At 40.5% G+C, this 21,680-nt stretch overlaps 2 protein-coding genes across 9 annotated transcripts in view; one reads left to right on the plus strand and one right to left on the minus strand.

The window, feature by feature from the left end:
- Positions 1 to 5,124: 5,124 nt before the first annotated feature.
- On the minus strand, positions 5,125 to 10,322 carry adma (adrenomedullin a). 6 transcript variants are annotated; one of them, XM_079604912.1, is made up of 7 exons: positions 10,170 to 10,322; positions 9,177 to 9,198; positions 8,918 to 9,013; positions 7,347 to 7,558; positions 6,760 to 6,863; positions 6,550 to 6,663; positions 5,125 to 6,410 (listed from the first exon to the last, which is right to left on the minus strand). In XM_079604912.1, exons 5-7 carry the CDS (start codon positions 6,849 to 6,851, stop codon positions 6,101 to 6,103), a joined length of 516 nt encoding a protein of 171 aa, XP_079461038.1. In that variant the 5' UTR covers positions 6,852 to 6,863; positions 7,347 to 7,558; positions 8,918 to 9,013; positions 9,177 to 9,198; positions 10,170 to 10,322; the 3' UTR covers positions 5,125 to 6,100. The 6 variants fall into 6 exon arrangements, with proteins under 6 accessions (XP_079461038.1, XP_079461039.1, XP_079461041.1 ...); XM_079604913.1 differs by having other exon boundaries at positions 8,918 to 9,009; positions 10,170 to 10,212; XM_079604915.1 differs by lacking the exon at positions 9,177 to 9,198 and having other exon boundaries at positions 7,347 to 7,479; positions 10,170 to 10,201.
- sbf2 (SET binding factor 2) overlaps positions 9,345 to 21,680 on the plus strand; it is a 133,539-nt gene continuing 121,203 nt past the window's right edge. For all 3 annotated transcript variants that reach the window (XM_079604907.1, XM_079604908.1, XM_079604909.1), the window contains exons 1-2: positions 9,345 to 9,535; positions 21,142 to 21,227. In XM_079604907.1, the coding sequence (XP_079461033.1) occupies positions 9,481 to 9,535; positions 21,142 to 21,227 (141 nt within the window). In that variant the 5' untranslated portion in view covers positions 9,345 to 9,480. The remainder of the gene's footprint in view (positions 9,536 to 21,141; positions 21,228 to 21,680) is intronic.

A 21,680-nucleotide genomic window follows, 5' to 3' on the forward strand; every position in this document is an offset into this window, starting at 1 on the left:
GACGACTCCAGTCCTCGTCCAGTGTCCAGAGACAACTCCAGTCCTCATCCAGTGTCCAGAGATGACTCAAGTCCTCGTCCAGTGGTGACTCCAGTCCTCGTCCAGTGTCCAGAGACGATTCAAGTCCTCGTCCAGTGTCCAGAGACGACTCCAGTTCCCGTCCAGTGTCCAGAGATGACTCCAGTCCTCGTCCAGTGTCCAGAGATGACGCCAGTCCTCGCCCAGTGTCCAGAGACGACTCCAGTCCTAGCCCAGTGTCCAGAGATGACTCCAGTCCTCGCCCAGTGTCCAGAGACAACTCCAGTCCTCGTTCAGTGTCAAGAGGTGACTCCAGTCCTCGTCCAGTATCCAGAGATGACTCCAGTGTCCAGAGGTGACTCCAGTTCCCGTCCAGGTTCCAGAGATGACTCCAGTTCCTGTCCAGTGTCCAGAGACGACTCTAGTCCTCATCCAATGTCCAGAGACAACTCCAGTCCTCGCCCAGTGTCCAGAGATGACTCAAGTCCTCGTCCAGTGTCCAGTGGTTACTCCAGTCCTCGTCCAGTGTCCAGAGATGACTCCAGTGTCCAGAGACAACTCCAGTTCCCGTCCAGTGTCCAGAGACGACTCCAGTTCCTGTCCAGTGTCCAGAGACGACTCCAGTTCCCGTCCAGTGTCCAGAGACGACTCCAGTCCTCGTCCAGTGTCCAGAGACGACTCCAGTCCTCGTCCAGTGTCCAGAGACGACTCCAGTCCTCGTCCAGTGTCAAGAGGTGACTCCAGTCCTCGTCCAGAGACGACTTCAATTCCTGTCCAGTGTCCAGACACGACTCCAGTTCTCGCCCAGTGTTCAAAGGTGACTTAAGTCCTCGTCCATTGTCCAGAGACGACTCCAGTCCTCGTCCAGAGACGACTCCAGTCCTCATCCAGAGACGACTTCAATTCCTGTCCAGTGTACAGAGACGACTCCAGTCCTCGCCCAGTGTCCAGAGGTGACTCCAGTCCTCGTCCATTGTCCAGAGATGACTCCAGTCCTCGTCCAGTGGTGACTCCAGTCCTTGTCCAGTGTCCAGAGACGACTCCAGTTCCCGTCCAGTGTCCAGAGACGACTCCAGCAAGCAAGCACATTTTATTTATATAGCACTTTTACAGACAAGTTAATGCAGTTCAAAGTGCTTTACAGGCACGAAAAATTTACAAAATACAAATACAAGTAAAATACAAGATTAAAAATGTAAGTGTATGAAAATGTATTTAAGATATATAAAAATATTATAACAAGGCCTGATTAAAGAGATATGTTTTTAATTTAGACTTAAAACTATTTTTTATTTCTAGCACGTCTTCTTCTGGAAGATTATTCCAGAGGCGAGGAGCGTAGCGGCTAAAAGCAGCATCGGCAAATCTTTTAGTTCTACTGTGTGGTACTGTTAAAAGTAGAGAATCTGATGATCTGAGAGTCCTTACAGGTTCATGTACTGAAAGCATTTTTAAAAGATAGTCTGTAGCATGTCCATACAATGCCTTATAAACTAGTAAAAGGTTTTTAAAATCAACACGACTACAGTCCTCGTCCAGTGTCCAGAGGTGACTCCAGTCCTCGTCCAGTGTCCAGAGGTTACCCCAGTCCTCGTCCAGTGTCCAGAGGTTACCCCAGTCCTCGTCCAGTGTCCAGAGGTTACCCCAGTCCTCGTCCAGTGTCCAGAGACTACTCCAGTCCCCGTCCAGTGTCCAGAGACAACTCCAGTCCCGGTCCAGTGTCCAGAGATGACTCCAGTCCTCGTCCAGTGTCCAGAGGTGACCACAGTCCTCGTCCAGTGTCCAGAAACGGCTCCAGTCCCCGTGCAGTGTCCAGAGATGACTCCAGTCCCCGTCCAGTGTTCAGAGACGACTCCAGTCCTCGTCCAGTGTCCAGAGATGACTCCAGTCCCCGTCCAGTGTCCAAAGATGACTCCAGTCCTCGTCCAGTGTCCAGAGATGACGCCAGTCCTCGTCCAGTGTCCAGAGACGACTCCAGTCCTCGCCCAGTGTCCAGAGATGACTCCAGTCCCCGTCCAGTGTCCAGAGGTGACTCCAGTCCTCGTCCACTGTCCAGAGACGACTCCAGTTCCCGTCCAGTGTCCAGAGACGACTCCAGTCATCGTCCAGTGTCCAGAGATGACTCCAGTCCCCGTCCAGTGTCCAGAGATGACTCCAGTCCTCGTCCAGTGTCCAGAGATGACGCCAGTCCTCGTCCAGTGTCCAGAGACGACTCCAGTCCTCGCCCAGTGTCCAGAGACGACTCCAGTCCTCGTACAGTGTCCAGAGACGACTCCAGTCCCTGTCCAGTGTCCAGAGACGACTCCAGTGTCCAGAGGTGACTCCAGTTCTCGTCCAGAGACAACTCCAGTCCTCGTACAGTGTCCAGAGGGGACTCCAGTCCTCGTCCAGAGTCCAGAGGTGATTCCAGTCACGATCCAGTGTCCAGAGACAACCCCAGTCCCTGTCAAGTGTCCAGAGAGGCTTTCAGTCTAGAGCTCAATCCAGAGAGGCCTTCAGTCCCTGAGCTCAGCCCAGAGAGGCCTTCAGACCCCGAGCTCAGCCCAGAGAGGCCTTCAGACCCCGAGCTCAGCCCAGAGAGGCCTTTAGTGACCAAACTCACCCCAGAGAGGCCTTCAGTTCCCGAGCTCAGCCCAGAGAGGCCTTTAGTGACCAAACTCACCCCAGAGAGGCCTTCAGACCCCGAGCTCAGCCCAGAGAGGGCTTTAGTGCCCAAGCTCACCCCCTATCACACTATCGTCAAATACGATTGACAATTAGGATACAGTTTGGATTGGCAGTATGGTTCCGTTCTGGGCAAGAACTCCCTGTGTATCCATGCAGCCTAGCATGGATAAGAGCAGGGAGAGCAGCAATAACCTCCCTTATAAGGTAAACAGAACTGAACCAACATGAATGTATTGTTGATATCATTAATTCAAGATTTGAAAGTATGACATAATTCGAGAATTTATACTGATTCAAGGGGAATCAGAATGCCAAATCCAGACTGACGAGAGGAGGAGCTGGGGAGGGAGGAGGGCAATTAGCTCCTGAGAAACTCGATTGCTGCTGATAATACTGAAGGAGCTTATATATACAGTGATGGGCGTTGTATTCCTATAGGTATGTGGCTCAGCTGAGAGTCAGCTGAAGCGAGCTTAACTAACGTGACCTGCCAGAACTGATGCTACGCTTGATTTAATTACTCATTAGTCTTGTCAGTTGTGTCTCGTTTCCCTGATCTATTCTCTGTGTATTTAAGCCCTGTGTTTCAGACTGTTCCTTGTCTGTCGTCGTTGCGTTTAGTCGGTGGTTCTGTTCATGTTTCTTTGAGCCTGTTCTTGAGATTTGAGTTGGTTTAATAAATTGTATTGTGTGCACATAAACACATACAATTCTATTTTGCATTTTTACATTAACTATGTAATTGATGTTATTTGTATTAAAACAAAGTATAGGCCTAATCAATTTAGTTTTTTTAAGCATTTTTACATCTTTTCCAAAATAATAATTAAAGGCAGTAACAAATTTAAACAATTTATTTTATTTGTTCAACTGTTCTTTTTAATAGTCAACTTATTTTAAGATAATAAATTAATCAGTCATCAAGCTCTGTAAACACTGTCACAGACAATATATATACACACAGTATAAGATAGCATTATATGTATATATTTTAAATTACATGTACCATTTTGAGACTAGTGAAATGCTGACCTGTGCATTTTAGGAAGGTAGATAGCATTTTCAATGATATTGAAAACTATTTGACCTCTAATCTGAATATACAGACTCCAAAGTATGAATGAGTTGATTGTTGGTTGATATTCACTGACATGAGTGAAGATTAATGAGGTGTCGATGAGTGAGGCAGATGGCATCAGTCCCAGAAAACATTTGGAAATTCAAAGCAAAAGAACGCTAACTCCAATAATTATAAAACCACAAGGTGGAGCTATAGCATTAAAATGAGATAATGATTTAATACGGTACATTATTTTCAGCTGCAAGATGGGGGTTATGGTTGGGAGTGTCTGACCCCCTTGAAAAAGACTTTAGTCAAATGAAACATTTCAACAATAAGTTAAGTATATGTTTCAGTTGGGCTTTTCAAATATTTTAGAAGCCACAAAAGTTAGTCAGAGTGCCTAACTTATCGGGATGAATACTGAAAACATAAACTCGTTATAAAAAGTTGCTGTTTTTGACTCTAGAAAAAGTTATAAAAAGTTGCTGTTTTTGCTGTTGTGAATGTTGGCTGTGCTGATGTAAGATTTTTGGCATCTGAAAGTGTCAGATTTTTCAGGCTTACTGACAACCACAATAAATTGACTTAATGTAAACAACCCAGCTTTGGGGGAACAGTTTATCAACGGAAGGCTACAGCTGAAACATCTGCCTTTTCATCCTGAATTCAGTGGATAGTTCTTTAACAAAAACTCAATGTTTTCCTGACACTGTATGTGTTCATTTGTGATTAGCATAATATGGTGCCTTTATTTTAAGGCTACATGGGTGCAACAGTAAAAAGTGTCTTTCGGAAGTTCCATCTCATTAAGACAGGAATGGAAATTATGTGTTTAAGTGGAATGTCCTATGGAGCGCCTCTCGCCTCTGCTCTACATCACACAAACCCGTCCCCTGCAGAGCTCCCATTAAACACAGTCCTGGCCCATAGCTCATTCAATTACAGATAACTTGAGGTGAGTAGGTATGGAAAACGAAAAGAAGGAATGCACTTGGTACCCCGTTTGCCCTCCAGGGCATTTAACCCCCCGGTTTCACAGACAAAATGTCTCAGACTAAAATGCATGCTTTTTTAACTGAAAGCAACATGCACTGCCATATCTTAAATGCCATTGTTTTGTCTCAAGAGGCACTCCAGTAATGTTTCTTTTCTATGGCATGTTTATAAAAGCTACTTAAATGTCCTAATTGAACTCAGGCCTAATCCTGGCTTAATCTAAGCCCTGTCTGTGAAATCAGGTCAACATGTAATAACCCAGACCAGGTGCTGATCATCTGTCTGTACACCTGGCATTCCAGATGGGGAACAATGGAGAGACACTTTCCTTTTACTACCTTCACTTCCTGTGGAATAAAAAGACGAGTGCCAGAAGACATCAGCTTTAACTGTATGCAAAAGTTTATTGAATGACAACATTAATTCATTTCTCTCTCTCTCACACACACACACACACAAATAAAATAGATTAAATTTACAAATATATAATTGCATAAAAAGTTATCCTATTACAACAGCTTGAGACATCCTTGACATAAATGAATAATATATATAATAACGCTACCTTCAATGCCCTTATTTTTTTCCCTGTACAAAAATAGCTCTATCTCTGTAAGTAGTATAAAGTAATATAAAACTATTAAATAGTGATATCTTTGACCATTTTTTTTTTTCAAATATACATATATTTGCGATAAAAAAAAGAAATAGATTGCACATATCTCTATACAAATAATAACAATAACAGTGTTCAAGTAAGTTCGAATACAATCCTTGTGGACTGGCACAGACAATCCATATAATCAAAGGCATTCATCTTGCTTACAGTGTCCAAAAATGTGATTCCAAAATAGAAACACCTTCATTGGCATTTAAAAAAAAGTCTCTTTCTCTCTGGGTATTCCTTTCTAGAATCATGAATCTTTCCCTGTTGAATTGGCTTGAAGTCCAAAGACTTTTCTGACACAGTTACTGGACAGACACAGCTAAACTCGGGGGCTGTAATCCCACCGACTGGTTCACAAGGAGGGCAGTCCATTTGTCCCAGGAGAGGAGGTTCTGCTTTTCCCTGAGGCCAGTCCACTTCAGTGCAATGATATCTAAGGCACACTTATTCAGCTGCCCCATCGGCATCTCCCCTCATTTTTTTTTTTTGATGAACAGCTGCTGTTGTTTCTGCGCTTCTCTTAGACGTTTTAGACAGCCTTCAGGAGACAAGATTGCTCTTCCAGCCCCTGTACTTTGGAAAAGAATGCGCTGGAGAACTCTTGGCAGGAGTCTGAGGCATTTGTAGAACTTGATATTTGGCCGGCGAGCCTCTGTCGCCGCGTCCCGGAGAGCTCCCGCTCTGTGCGCTCACGTCCGTCTGAGGAGCGCTTCTAACCTGTGCAGGCGTGACTGAGAGTTTGAGCTTCTCCACGCCGTCCTCAGCCCTTTGCCCTCCTGTCTCAGTGTCATAACTTTCTCTGGAACAGACCTTCGCCGCCGTCCGTACCCGAAGGGATTGATCTTGTCCACGGGTGCATTCCCGATCTTGAGCTTGTTGTTGAGGTCATGGATACGGTGTGCCAGAACATGCACCGTGCAGGTGCCAAGCGAGCAGCCCGCTCTCCTGGACTGGTTGATGGAGTTCTTGGAGCGTTTTGTCCTCATGCTGATGCCAGTGCTGGAAAGACAGACAGGGGAAGAGGACGTTAATGCCATGCCCGGTGTTCCTTTGGCATACAGCCTTAGTTTTTGACGTTACTTGGTTGAAACCACCACACAACACATAACTTTTTGGTTGGCAATGCCTGTTTTCTTACCTGGAATGTGGCCTTAAGTTGTCTTTGACATCGTCCTCTCTGATAAACTGGCTGTTGTCTAAAGTCCTCAGTGCAGCAAGGCTCAAATCCCTTTTTGATCTCTGCAGCCGGACACTAAGAATCAAGAAGAGGAGACATTTTCATTAGAAACTTTTCAACCAATGCCGAACATCACTAAAAACCTGAACTCAAATCAGAACATCAGCTTACCTTCTTTTCAGGTCGTGTTTTGCACTGTCCACACTGGGTGCAACGGTGGCCAGCAGGCAGCAGCAGAAGATTGACTGCAGAATCAGTTGCATCGTGGCTGAAATCTTGAAGGAGAAAGCAAATGAATCATCTGTTAGATATCCACTTTGACAGAAAGCAAATGAAACCTCCAATCACCTGCACGCAACTCCCCTACTCTGTGCCAACCATGCATTGCTCATGCTTGCACAAGAGTCCAAAATCCAAGCTATTTACACTCATCGTGCATTTATTTACAATGTCAAGCTGAGGTCGCACTTTCTATGAATAAGTAAACTTGCAACTATGCGCAAGGTCCCTGATGAGCTGCAAAAGGGACAGTGATGTACAAAAACAGTGGATTTTTACAAAGCAGCGTGTCTCCAACTCCATCAGCACCCCAAAAAAAGTCACTCAAATTGATTTTTGTGCCTAACAGACAGAAGCTACTTTCCTGGCTTAGATGCAAAAAGTGAGGCTCAGTTTCTTAAATAACTGTACAGATATCTTGTGCATATTGACCTCGAAAGAAAAGACACTGAGCAACTAACAGAAACACATATGCATACCTGTGTTGAAGTACTCTCGGGCTGGCTTCAGAAGTCTGTGTAGAAAGTAATCCAGAGGCGTTTGACTTGCTTGTGCAGCGCTGATACTCTGCTAATAGTCTGACTCTCCTCAGCAGGAGTTAGTGCATTTATACTGGAGAGAGATGGGAGGGGCTCGCGTCTCACACACTCTCTCATCCCAGCACTTCCTCTCTGTAGCTCAGGGTAACCACCTCAATTACAGCATGAATGAGTTGAAAACGAAACTCAGGATATCGATGGGTGATTGCTGAAATTACTTTTTATCTGTGTTTCTGGGAAGAATAGGCAACCGCCAATCTGGGGAATTCTTTGAAAAATGCCAGTAACATTGCTCATGATTTTGGGGAGCGTTGGTTGGGGGTACAACTATATGCGTGTCTCTAAAAAGTGTGAAATCAGCTTTCACACACAAAACTTTTTGCTTGATTTAACTAATTTTAACTGACACAGAAGTATATAATATAATTCATTATGCAATACTGATTAAGCTGATATTTAAGTAATTTAGAAAATAAACAGTTGATCTATGAATACTGAAGTACATTTGAGTCAGATTTTCTATGCGAGAGGTAAAACTGATCTGCCTATTCCTGGATATGTAAACACAGATAACGATAAATTTACATTTTGGAAAGAATGCCTGCTGACCTTCACCTAGTTATAAATGTTTGTTTTTTTAATATACTTTAGACTTGATCAAATTACATCAAAATCAAAACTAAATGTATCTGGTACTAAAATAAAGCCCATTTCTAAAAATATATATATATTTGTTATTTTTTTGCATTGAACCACCAACATTTATTTCACATAAATGTAACCAGTTCATGTTAATTACTGTGCACTCCAGATTTATCCTTATATGGGAAGTCAAAGATTGCACAATATCCACACACTGACACCATCCAGTTGTTTGCCTCTCAGCCCATATATGGTGAATATTGTTTGTTAAACCAACATGTCATAGTCATCACAAGAATTGCTGATATTTGATTATGTATGATGAGGGGCAGGTGAGAAGGCGGCTATAGATCTACCTGTGCGTCACATGTTCAGGTATACAGTTACAATGAGTCACTGTAAACACCCTGATGTCATTGAGCAATTTCATACTGTTGTTGTTTTGGGGTGATCATGAGTAAAGAGATGAAAAAAGTCATTTTAAAAATGTAATTTAACTACTAACAAAAATGTACCATGCCATTCTTGGAAGCTATGTGAATATGGTAATCATTCACAGCCATAGTAAACTGCTTTATTCTCAATGGGAATAAATAATATACATGAACAACAAATGTATGGACAATTTCAAAAAATATATACTTATATATATATTGTATATAGCCTATTGTATAAACATTGCATTAAGTAATTTAATTGCAAAAATCTTATACCATAGTCATTTGATGGGTTATTAAGAACATTATTTATACAACTATAAACTAATATGAGCCATGTCATTTGGTCTGGATATATTTTCATATGGTTACTTGTGTAATTTGTGTTCATTAGCTGGTTCAATCTAGATTATGCATAATTTGGACTGGTACCTGAGTCTGGTAGCTGGTTAGAGCTGGTATACCACAACTCGCATTACTTATGTAACTTTTCAAACTTTCCCCTCATCTGTCCCAACTTTAGGCTACCTGAAAAAAAGAGAAAAAACCCCCTGTGAAATGCAGTGACGATCTGTGTTCAAAGGTTAATCATTATCACATATTATTAGGCTACATTAAATATAATTTTTGAAACATTTGTATCGTTGTGGCATCATAAAAACTAAATAAAATTCTGAGACATGCGAATTACCTACTTTTGCATAGGCTATAGTCTGTAAGAGAAGTTAGACAAACAAACAAACAAACATGAATTCATTTTACAGCAGTATAACATTATTCGAGTCTTAAGAAATCCCTTTCAATATATGAGTGTAATAATAGCCTATGTTATTTATCGCTAGTGTCAGTGAATGCACGCGCAGGACCCACGCCCATGCACGGGCAACGGCCAGTCCACGCAGGCGCACTGGCTCTCTCTGTGTCAAACATGGCTGTGCTTTTGAAGAAAGAAAAATGCTGAATTGTGTTGCAGAATTTCGCCAAAAGAGGAAACCATGGCTAGACTTGCTGATTATTTCACAGTGGTGGGATACGACCAGGAGAAGGCTGGTAAGTGGCGGTGTGTGTTTGGAGAAGTGTTGTGATTTATTTAGGCCGTTAGCTACAAATAGTGCTGCTGCTGTGGTTCAAGAGATTAGGGGATGGATTTCACTTTCTTTGACGTGTTATAATCGGTGTCAATAGGAATTCCGTGTCGGTTTTTATCAGGGAACAACACTGATTATTGCGGTTTGTGTTTATGAATAATGTAGTAGCCCATGTGCTTGTTTAAATGGGAGGTTTAAATTTGGTTTTGATGATGGTGTGGTCTTTTTACTTTTGTTTTAATATGTACAACACCGCTGAAGCAAATGTTTTTATGATACAATACTATATAATGTGTTTTTATTTGATATATGAGTGTTTTTGTCAGTAAATCTCAGCACACACACCTACTGTATTTGTCGCGTGTACATGTAAACAGTGAAAATAAAGCGCGCGCGCGATGACTCATGCGGTCACTTGTTACTATGTGTTTCCAAGCCGCAGGCATTGATCTCTAAATGGCGATTTAAGCGCTCTTTGTCGCATTGATTTCCACATTTGGCCCTGAGGTTTGGGTCAGTAGAGAGCGGACCTGTGTGTCTGTGTGTGTGTGTGTGTGTGTGTGTGTGTGTGTGTGTGTGTGTGTGTGTATTCATACGGATCTGCCGGAGAGCTCTTCCTGTGTTGTGGAAAGCGGATGCAGAGGAAACAGGACTTTACGTGTCTGGAGCTGTGCGTAATCGTGTGGAATGAGTCTACAGGTGCTTTCATTTACAGCACATGATCATGTTTACATACCTAAATGCTGAATGAAGCAGCACGTCCGCACACAAACGATGGTGTAAAGTGATGTTCTTCACTATCCCTTACATTACACTGACTCATTTGGCCCTTTAACTGTCACAAGAAATACGTGCAGTAACAGAAATTTCCCAACATTGATTAAAGGCCCAGGGTTAGTTCACCCAGAAATTAAAATTATCCCATAATTTATTCACCCTCATGCAATCATATATGACTTTCTTCCTTCAGCCAAACACAATCAGAGTTAGCCTAGCCTATATAAAAAAAATATACTCCAGTTCCAAGCTTAATAATGGAAGTGAATGATTTTGAAGCCCAAAAAAGCACATCCATCCATCATAAAAAATAATTCATATGTCTCCAGTATGGTATTATAGGCCTTCTGAAGCAAAGTGATGTGTTTTTGTATGAAAAAAAAAAATCTATATTTATAATTTTATAAACTATAAAATCAGTGGCTTCTGGTAATGACCGTACGCAAGTCTAGTTCCGGTGGAAGAATGACCTCTGGGTAGAATAGAAAAATATAATTTTGATGATTATGGTTTACTGCTTATGAAAACCTTTTCACAATATTCTAATTTTGAATTTGGGGTTTTCATAAGCTGTAAGCCATAATCATCAAAATTAGGCTATAACAAATAAAGGCTTGAAGTATCTCACTTTGCAAGTAATGAGTCTAGGCCTATATAATATATTAATTTCACCTTTTAAGTTGAATTACTGAAATAAAATGAACTTTTGCACGATATTCGAATTTTTCGAGTTTCACCTGTCCGGTACACGCATCTCGCGGTTCACACAAATGGGGCTGGGCAACAAACTCAAGCTCTTCCGACATTTCTCTTTACAAATTCTCTTTTAGATTTCGAATTCGTTACCGGTGTGTTGTTTTGGTCTATCATCTGCGCTTCCGTGTTCGTCAATACGTCATGTGTTGGGTCAGACTCAGTTTCGGTTTTCTGTTTTTCAGTAGAAAAATCATTTCATTCTTTAATTGTGAGCCGGACTCCAGACATTTCCACAGTCCTTCTTGTGATGTAGCCTGTGTCTTCTCTGAACGGACAACTGTTTATGTTTTGTAGGAGTCTTGGTGATGCTGCAGTGTCTTTCTCAGCAATTATAAGCATCCATAGAGTTCAAATGAGTGTCGCCTTTCTTTCAGTGGCTCAACGACACTGACTTGCCTCTAAGAGGGCATCAGATAAGCTGGCTTTCCTCCAGGCTTCAGACTTTAAGGGCTGCTCTTTCTGAATCGTCTCTGTCACTTGTGGCATATGAATAGGTAAGCAGTGTCCTCCGTTTTAGGCTCATACAGATTTCCAGTGCATAAATGGCTGTGTTGTGCTGGGGAACTCAGTGTTCTTGGCGTCTGTGGGGGGTCGTGTGTATTTAGGCATCATCCTTACAAAAAAGTGTGGCTGGAATTTGTATCCCCCTTTAGATTAATATAATAAGTGAGACGGCATTGAACATTCCTAATTTTGAAGATGTTTCTCAGAGCACTTTTCTAAAATAACTGCTCAGGGATACTTCTTTGTAATGGTATTGTAGTGAATGTACATGGCTCCAGACCACTAAGTTCTACAGATAGTGGCACCGGCACCTTGGTAGCGCTGGGGGATTTTTAAATATAAAGGTAATTTAATCATAAAATTACTTGTTTTGCATTAACGTGCAGCAACTAATAATATTACATGCTTATTTCTTGGAAATGCACATTTGACAGTAAAGCACTGAGCTTGAGTTGAGAAATTGAGAAAATTCACTTTTATCAAGTCAAGTCACATTTATTTATATAGCGCTTTTTACAATACAGATGGTTTCAATGCAGCTTTTCAGAGATAACAGGAAAATGCAACAAAGTTTGTTTCCAGAAGAAAATAGCGTCACAGTCCAGCTTAAGTAAGTTCAGTGATGTTTCATTTTGTTGTAAAAAAGTTATTAATTTAGTTAATATATAGCCGCTCTGGAGAAAACCGTGATGTCATCGTCCAGCTCAGTTCAGTTGTCATAGTTAAAGATCATAGACCGGCTGATAGTTAAATTTAATGTTCTCAGCTAAGCAAGCCAAAAGCCAATGGCAACAAAGGTGAAAAAAGGCGAAAAAGGCGACAGTGGCAAGGAACCAAAACTCCGTCAGGTGGCAGGATGGAGAAAGAAACCTTGGGAGAAACCAGGCTCAGTCAGGGGACCAGTTCTCCTCTGGCCAACAAATGAACAGTGTATGATTATGATTCAGGCAGCATTATACTGTAGGTCAGAAGTCAGATAGGAACAATCGTAATATTATCCAGTTCCATCTGGTTGAAGATCTGAGTCATAACGCCGGTATGGAGACTGGCTGACTACATCATGCATTGTGGTCTAGGCGCAGGTCCTTCATTTGATCTGGATACGGCCCGGATCCGGCTGACTACATGCGTTGTGGTCGTGTCTAGGCGCAGGTCCTCCATCTGATCTGGATACGGCCCGGATCCGGCTGACTACATGCGTTGTGGTCGTGTCTAGGCGCAGGTCCTCCATCTGATCTGGATACGGCCCGGATCCGGCTGACTACATCATGCGTTGTGGTCTAGGCGCAGGTCCTCCATTTGATCTGGATACGGCCCGGTAAAAAGTGTATATAGGGTTGCTAGTTATTAACATTAGTTAATGTATTAATTAACATGAACTAACAATGAACAATTTAGCCTACATTTGTTACAGTAGCCTATATATTAATCATTGTTAACATCAGGCCTAGTTAATAAAAGATAATCATTGTTTGTTCATGCTAGTTCACAGTGCATTAACTTTTTCTGACAACAACTGTCTCATAAATTTCTAAACACTCAAATCATGGCAAAAAACTCCACCATATTGCACATTGCACTTTCTCCCATTCATAGCTGTTCCCCTATTCATTTGTATATCTAAAGTCTTTGGTTATGTTCGGAGGTTTGTCTTATTGGTAAGTGTGACTTACTGCATTTGTCAAGGAACATTATAAAGCAATAGCCTAACACTTATTCTTACAATAGGTGACTGGCTATTAATAATGTTGCTGCGTGATGTTCATTGGCAAAGGGAAACCAATAAACATGATTTCTTTTAACGTATCATCATAAAATGGGCGCTCTCAAAAGCCTTGCTGTTTATTCTCTGTACAAGATCCTGTATTGATTAAACTTGGATGCTGAAAACCGAATTACATAATGTAAGTAAAACCTGGTGTGGAACACTAAAGATATCATGAACAAAATAGGGTGTTTTCAAGCATTTCCATTTGCAGATGTTTGTGTGATCGCTCTTTTTTTACTTGACAGCTGTGAACCCTTGGGAATAGTGGCATGCAGTGATCGAATCTGGACCTCAATGTTGGAGACTACTTCAGTTTCTGATGAGTTGGTCCATGTATTCGTGTTCTGCAACAAATTAGCTGTTAGTGTCAGTGGATGAGCAATGTTTTCTTGGCTCTTCCTGACAGTTTATTTTAATGGATGGCTGTAGTATCTAATAATTAGTGTTTTAAAGGCTGCTTTCCAAAATAGTCCACACGAATGGGATTGGGCTATGCATTATTAAGCAAGGTTGAAGTTAAGTTTTTCAACATGATGCTTCTTTTGTTTAAATGTTTCATTTTCTAATATCAGTCAGGTCAGTGAAAACCCTGCTTTGTTAGGCTGCTGGGGTCTGGCTTTAGCTACTACACTGCCTTGATGCTATTAGATAATGATAAATTGACTGATATTTGCCCAAGAATGTTTTATTTTTTTAAATTAAAAATAAGAACAAGAACAGTTCATCATCTTCTAATCAATCATCTAATCATGTGTCGCTCCGCCACATACCTACTCTGATTGGCTCCATCTTCTTTTATAGGCATAGGCTATATGATAGAAAGAATGTGTTCGTTGTCGGTGTATGTCGTTCAAATCTATATGAACTGGAAGAGCTGTGAAGTTTCACAAATCCTTCATTATAATGCACAGAAAAACATTAGCCTGTATCTTGAAATGTTCCTGAAATGATTGTTTTGCTATAAGCTGGTCTTTAGGCTAATGCACCAACAACCACAACATTTAAGCAAAATTTATTGGTTGATTATCCACAGCAGGAGGATCAGGTCTGACTTATGAATTAAATTATTCATGAAATGTGATTACTTCATAGCACCATAGTATGAGAAAGGAAATGAAAAAGATATCAGTATCATTTTAATTTAAATGACATGGCAAGACACACTTATACTTACAGTTGTTATTGGTTTTATAAGCCATGTCGGGTGCAGAACATGATAACTAAATTACAATGTGTCTGCCATGTTGTTTACATTTTTATGGAACTTTCTTTTTCTTCACTACATTGCAAAGCATAATATGAGTCTTTTTCCTCTATTTAATTTCAGGAAAAAATGCAGTTCCTCATTATTTGAAAGTGAAGGAAATCAAGATCTCCTCCGAGACCCGACAGTGATGTCAGTTTCGTGAGCGAATCTTTTGAGGCGATTTTTCAATCAACTGGTTCACTAATAACGTCAAATGGTTCATTTATGAATTTGATTGGTCCAAAATATTAAACTTGCAGCTCAGTTAAAAGCAAATCAAGTAAACAATGAACACTTGATTTGGTCTTGTCCCGCACAAATGAGCCAAGATCCGGGAGTAATATGATATTCTCAGATCAAGTGTGCTCTAATTATTCATAATAATGTGTTACTTTGTGTTGCATTAGAAACCTTTCTTTTACTGGAGTAATATTTTATTATTGTTTCTCTACTTTAACTTAAGTACATGGTTTGTGTACACCGTCCACCACGAATAAATATTTCATAATTAATTTCTCTTACCATTGCGAGATGTAGGCTAATGTTGTATTGTCTGTGCATTTAGTGAAGATAACTCGGACACATTTTCCTGTCATGTATGCATATGAAAGATATGACATCTGAAAAGCCAATCAGTAATTATGGGGCGGAGTGACAGGTGTAGCCCTGCCCCCTCTGCAGGCTGCAGGTCCTTCTCTCTGTGAGACACGAAATGCCTTCAGAGAAAGGCAGATTTCTGTACGGTCACTTTGCCAGTGTGCTAATCAGAGTTATTTTAACATCAAGCATGTCCCACTCTTTATTGTCTCATTCATGTGTTTCATCACTCTACAGTGTCAATAAGTGATGTGCTACGCGTATACATACTACGATATAGCAAAATAGCGAGACATCAGCGCCCAGCCCTATATATTATATTAATGTTTTCCCTATATATTGAAATACATGTTGATTTAACATTTAGGCCTATCTAACATTTTATATTGTGGTTTTCATTAATTCATTATAGATCATTTATATTGGTCACACTCAACTGTAATTGGTAAATGGACTGCATTTATATAGCGCTTTACATATGGCCTCACATTCACACACCGACGGCAATGTCATGCTGCATCTTGCATGTCTTGCTCATGGACACCTCGACACTTGGTCAGGTGGGACCGGTGATTGCACCACCAACCTTCCGGTTTGTAGACAATCTACATGAACCACTGAGCCACTGCCCCGTAGATATCGGTATTGGCATCGGCCAGACGGCCACTGACCAGAAACAGTGTTGTTAATATATTGTGAATATGCTATACATCACCTATAACTACTGTAGGTAATGAGTTCCAGCTTATTTGAAGTTAGCACAAATAACAGGTTGTGTCAGCTGAAAATGGATTTGCTCCAATGAATATGAAGCATGTTGTCCTTGATTTTCATGCTGTTATTTTTGTGTGTTTCCCTGAACATTTTATTCTTTAGATTCTGAATAATAAACATAATATTTGTGTCCTTTGTTGGGGAATTAGCTTATGTCTTTATGACTGACTATCATTAAAAGCTTCTAATCCAAAGCATCGTCCTGTGGGGACAGTCCTTCTTTTTAATGTCCATTTGTTATTGATATCTGCTTCCTGGTTTGATTTCCGTTCAAATGAAAGAGTCAATTCCTGGCAAAATCACAAATACGTGCAAAGTCTATGCTAACATTACTAGCGTAAATGAGTGCCTTGTGGTTGGGAATGACACTTTTAACGAACAGAGGAAATGTTTTGCTGCCACTGACTGGACAGTGGAAAACTCAATTGTCAAGACCACATAAATGTTTGAAGTTTTTTACAAATAGTCTCATTTTCACACCTCTATCATTTTATGGATGTTGATATCAGGACTGATTGCTTCATGGAAAGATAAGATGGTGGAATTGGAATCAATTGGAAGTGACACACTTTGTTTTGGTTTCTTCAACTACTAGGCTGTTTTGCAATAGAAGATTGCAGTTTTGGCCTAGATCATTTGGATTCGCCATTAAGATGTTTATCATTTCAGACAAAATGTACTTGATGAAAAAAAAAAGGAATGCAAGTGTCTTCAATGTTCTTTTACAATTGAAAAACAAAGATGATTGAATTTGTCAAATGATTTGCCTGCTTTAAACGTCCATCTTTGTCCCTCATTAAAGCTGGTGAAAGGTTATACTGATGAACTGTTGATGAACTTGGGTTGATCACATCTAGTTTCCTGATCCATGGAAATATTTGGAGCACTTTGCATTGGATGACCTCTACCCCAACTCTCTGACATTCTTGACCATATTTCATTGTATGCTATTTTGTTTGACCAGTTGTAATAAGAAGTCATAATATGGTCATCAAGAAGAGCTTGAGGATCTTTGATGGTGAACTGCTTTGCACCTTTGTTCAGAGCGCCCCATGGCGAGGTTGAAATCAGACAGCCAAAATAAATTACACTCATGTCATTTTGCTATTTGTTGTATTCGTTTCTGGCGCATCAACCCTTTGGAAAACCCTATGAGCTACATTTCGCTCCCAACATTTATTTTTCAGTTCCACAGCTGCTCGGGTCTACTGGCTCTCTTCCTGGAATCTAGATGTTTTGACATGACAGATTTGCTAATCTTTCTTACCCTTTACCATGCAAATGATAGCGTATTCCTTTGCATATCTTGTTTTTTGGACAGCAGTGTGACGGCCGATTGTGGGATGGCTCTGGGATTTCTGGAAAAACATGTACTTGTTTTGTAAAGCAAAATATTTGATATAGTGCAGATTGCAGAACTTGGGCATCAGAATTTTTCCAAAGCCTAGTACAGATGGGATGAGTTACGTTTCCCTCGCACACCTGTTTGATGAGCCAGTTTTAGGTTAGACGTTAACGTGGTGGTGACGCAAAGAGACGCTGACTCCCTACTGTTCAGCTGTCTGTGCTTTCTGATTTATATAAAAATGTCTGGGCAGAAAAGATGGATTAAAGTTTCCAGTGAACAACTTAGAAAAAGAATAAGTCTGGAGTATCGTTTTTGATAACACAAATGAATGAATGCCAGAGCTTTTTGAGCTTTTGAAATGCGAAAGACTTTGCATCCACCCATCCATCCACCCATCCATCCACCCATCCATCCACCCATCCATCCATCCATCCATCCATCCATCCATCCATCCATCCATCCATCCATCCATCCATCCATTCATCCACCCATCCATCCATCCACCCATCCATTCACCCATCCATCCACCCACCCATCCATCCATCCATCCACCCATCCATCCATCCATCCACCCATCCATCCACCCACCCATCCATCCACCCACCCACCCATCCACCCACCCATCCACCCATCCATCCATTCATCCACCCATCCACCCACCCATCCATCCATCCACCCACCCATCCACCCATCCATCCACCCATCCATCCATCCATCCACCCACCCATCCATCCATCCATCCATCCATCCATCCACCCATCCATCCACCCACCCATCCACCCATCCACCCACCCACCCATCCATCCATCCATCCTTATGGACTTGCTATATTTTTTACATCACAAGCATTGATATAAATGAACATTGTTGTAGCAAGTGTTGTATTGGCAAGAAAAACAAATGTGGAATATGATATGAGTTTATTTTAGTTGTTTGTGTAAATGTGTCTGACTCCAGTTGTGGATACTGAATCATTGTTTTGTCTTTCCTCCAACGCAATGTAGAACCACACCTCACGACAAGGTTTGAATGTGTTGTGTTTTTCATGTCAGGACCAGATTTTACTCCATTAGCTGAGTTTGATGTCTGTGTCATGACTGTTGCTTAAGACTTCAGTTGTTTGAAATGTTCTTTAAACCAGTTTACACCATGACATATGGAGTGGAAAATCTCAGTTGACAGTGTTTCTCACAGGATGTTGTCTAGAATAGATACTTACTATCATGTGTTTCTGTTCTGTCGTGGGGTTCAGAATCAGGACACGGCAGTTACGTTTAATGTTAATGTCATGTAGTGATGAACGACAAGGGAAATAAGAACCAATTAACATAGAATGTTCTGAAATGTGAGGATTTCTTAAGTGCTGATTGGCTGAGACCTGCCAGCTCAGAGATCTATAACTACTCAAGATTAAAGGAGTGGTTGATTATGATTTCACTTTTCTAACTTTAGTTTGTGTGTAATGTTGCTGCTTGAGCTTGAGCTTGCTAAATTCATCAACTCACCATTCAGAAATGTCCTGTTGCTTCTACATGTTGTCACTTCTTGAGTCTCTCCATCATTGTCTGACTCCGGTTTGAACATTAAAGGCTAAAAGTTTCGGAACATTTAAGTGTGTGTCTGTGTGAGGTAAAAGGACATGAGCTGTTGAAGCTCCGCCCCCTGTGGCGGGAGCAGCAGCTCATTTGCATTTAAAGGGATAAACACAAAAACGCTGCGTTTTTGATCACCCTCAAAAAGTTTTACAATTTTAACATTCTATATAAAAATATCTGTGGGGTATTTTGAGCTAAAACTTCACATACACACTCACACTGGGGACATCAAATACTTATTTTACATCTTGTGAAAAGGGCATTATACCACCCCTTTATGGCTACTGCTGCCTGATGACAGAGACTTTACAGGGTGAGTTTCAAGTCATACAGACAGTAGCCTATACACAATAATACACAATGTTTGGGTGACATAAACATGAAAAGGAGTCCAGATTTATTAATCTTGAGTGACTGCTAGGCACGTATACAAAACGAGATGTGACCATACAAGCCATTCTCTTTATCATGTTCATGGATTACAAACAGTTAAAGGGATAGTTTACCCAAAAACTGATAATTCTGTCAGAGATCATTTACTCATGTCATTTCAAATGACTGTGTTCTGTGTGGAGCACAAAAGAAGATATTTAAAAATATATATTTCATATTTATAAAACAGGCTTTCATTGGAGGGGAAAAAATAAGACATTTTTCAACATCTTCTTTTAAGTTTCAGAGGAAAAAAAGCCATACAGGTTTGGAATGACATGAGGGTGAGTAGCCTAAATGATGTCAGAATTTACATTTTTAGATTTTTATTTAAAAAAAATGTAGCCTAAATTATTTATCAAAACATGTACTGTAGGTGATTTGGGGTTAGACATGTATATTCATTTAGAAACTTATATCCATAATCTTTATATCCTTAAATCTGGTTTGGCAACTCAAGTGTTTGATGACATTGCAGGGTGTTACACTGTGAATCAGAACAGCTTGTATCTTTCTGCACTGTTCACATAAACCCGAGAGGTGCTTAGTCTGTTTAGTGTAGCTCAAGCCCGTGTTTTGACTTTTAAAGCTATGATTTTATCTACATGCAGGTTGATTGTCTGCACTACTGTTTTCCAAGAAAAAAGCGGCATGTCTGTGTCAAAGAAATCTATGATTGCATCAAAGAATTTTCTTTAACAGTTTGCGCAAAAGTGATCCTTTTTTCACCCTTATTAGTCCCCATTGACTTTTGCTTAACAAATTGAGACAATTTTCAAAATATCTTTTGTGTGAACACGAAATTCATACAGATTTGGATCGACCTGAGAGTAAATGATGACAGAATTTTAATTTTTGGGTAAACTATCCCTCTAATGTCATTTCACATTAGGATTCAGTTTTCCTATTATACACACATTCACACATTTTGGCAAACATTCCTCCAAAGAGTCAAAATCATTTTCTTTCATATTTCAACAGACCATTTTCAATAGCAATATCTTTAAAGATGTCTGTCATTTGATCAGTCGTTTAGTCCAAAAATGTGACAAACCATCAATACTCTTGTCCACTATCTGGCCTGTTATGACATATTGTTAATGGTCTTTCCAAACTCGCATTATGATAACTGTAAAGATCTCCATCATACCGTGACCCAGTATTTACTACAGGTTCCAATTCCTCGTTCCAGATATTATCAAAAACACAGTCAGTGATGCATTCCCCAGATAAGCATATGAAAAATGATTTCTTTCCCCATTTTTCTAGTATGAGGATTTGATCATGTCTTAACTCCACGTCTGTGTTAAGATACGAACCCTTCAGTTTGCTTTTAAATCAGAAAAGCCCGGGTCACTTTGACCTCTTAAATATGCTACATTATCTATTTTTGGTTCTCCACCAGTGGTGTTTGTGTTCATAAGGACCAGTATTGTCACATTACAATGTTTACACTGGTAAACGCTAATTAACAAAACCCTCTTGGCCCATTGCACACAATGCTTTCTTTGTCAACAACAAAAAAAAATGGGCCAGGAAAGATGCCAAAAAGACCAAAAGGAATGCATGAGGAGCGATTTTGCCAGTTAGAAAGCCTGGAAATACGATCACGTTTATTAACTTTATTATGGGCTGGATTGTGCCGATATGCCCCATACTAAAGGTTCTGCTGCTTCGAATTTGTTTTTTTCAAAAAAGTGCTGAAATCACACATCTTAGTAATGCTTTCTTTCTAATTCTCCATGTTTTTATTTTATTTTTTTAATTTTAGGATCTGGTGAAGGATGTGGCAAGATAATTCAACGCTTCCCCAAAAAGGACTGGGATGGCACGGCATTTCCCCAGGGCGTGGAAATGGTAAGGAGTTGTTTCTGTTCTGTTTTCTGAAAACAGAAAACCAAAAGTAGACCCAGATCATTTATCCATGCACAGCTGCCTTCTGGAAGTAGCTAAATGGAAAAAAAGCAGTGTATATATTCTACCTCGTTGTTTTTCCCAGTTGTTTTCTATGATAGATTGTCCCAGTTTGTGCCATTGGTCAGTTTGCCCTCTTGATTTATTTGATCATTCTAAATAGAATAAATATGACATTGCTGGAGAATATGAATTTGTTTTTGTAACTTTTTCCCTCTAAAAAGTGGCTGAAATCTGTGAAAGCTTCTGCCCACGTCCTCGGAAACTCATGTGGTTCTGATATCAGCCTTTCCTTTTGTCAACAAATGCATAATCATTGTTTACTTAAAGGTTTATCCCAGTCGCCTCCATTTGCTCTAATTGGAGAATTCCTAGCCCATGTCCTGTCCATTTACA

The sequence above is a fragment of the Phoxinus phoxinus genome (assembly GCF_949152265.1).
Source record: "Phoxinus phoxinus genome assembly, chromosome: 2".
In the NCBI taxonomy this organism is placed as follows: Eukaryota; Metazoa; Chordata; class Actinopteri; order Cypriniformes; family Leuciscidae; genus Phoxinus; species Phoxinus phoxinus.

Coding starts and splice junctions, on each gene's coding strand:
- adma (XM_079604912.1), bottom strand. CDS start 6,851: ATGCAACTGATTCTGCAGTCAATCTTCTGCTGCTGCCTGCTGGCCACC. Junction 6,664..6,759: donor AAACACGACCTGAAAAGAAG/GTAAGCTGATGT, acceptor CTTGATTCTTAG/TGTCCGGCTGCAGAGATCAA. Junction 6,411..6,549: donor AACTTAAGGCCACATTCCAG/GTAAGAAAACAG, acceptor CTGTCTTTCCAG/CACTGGCATCAGCATGAGGA.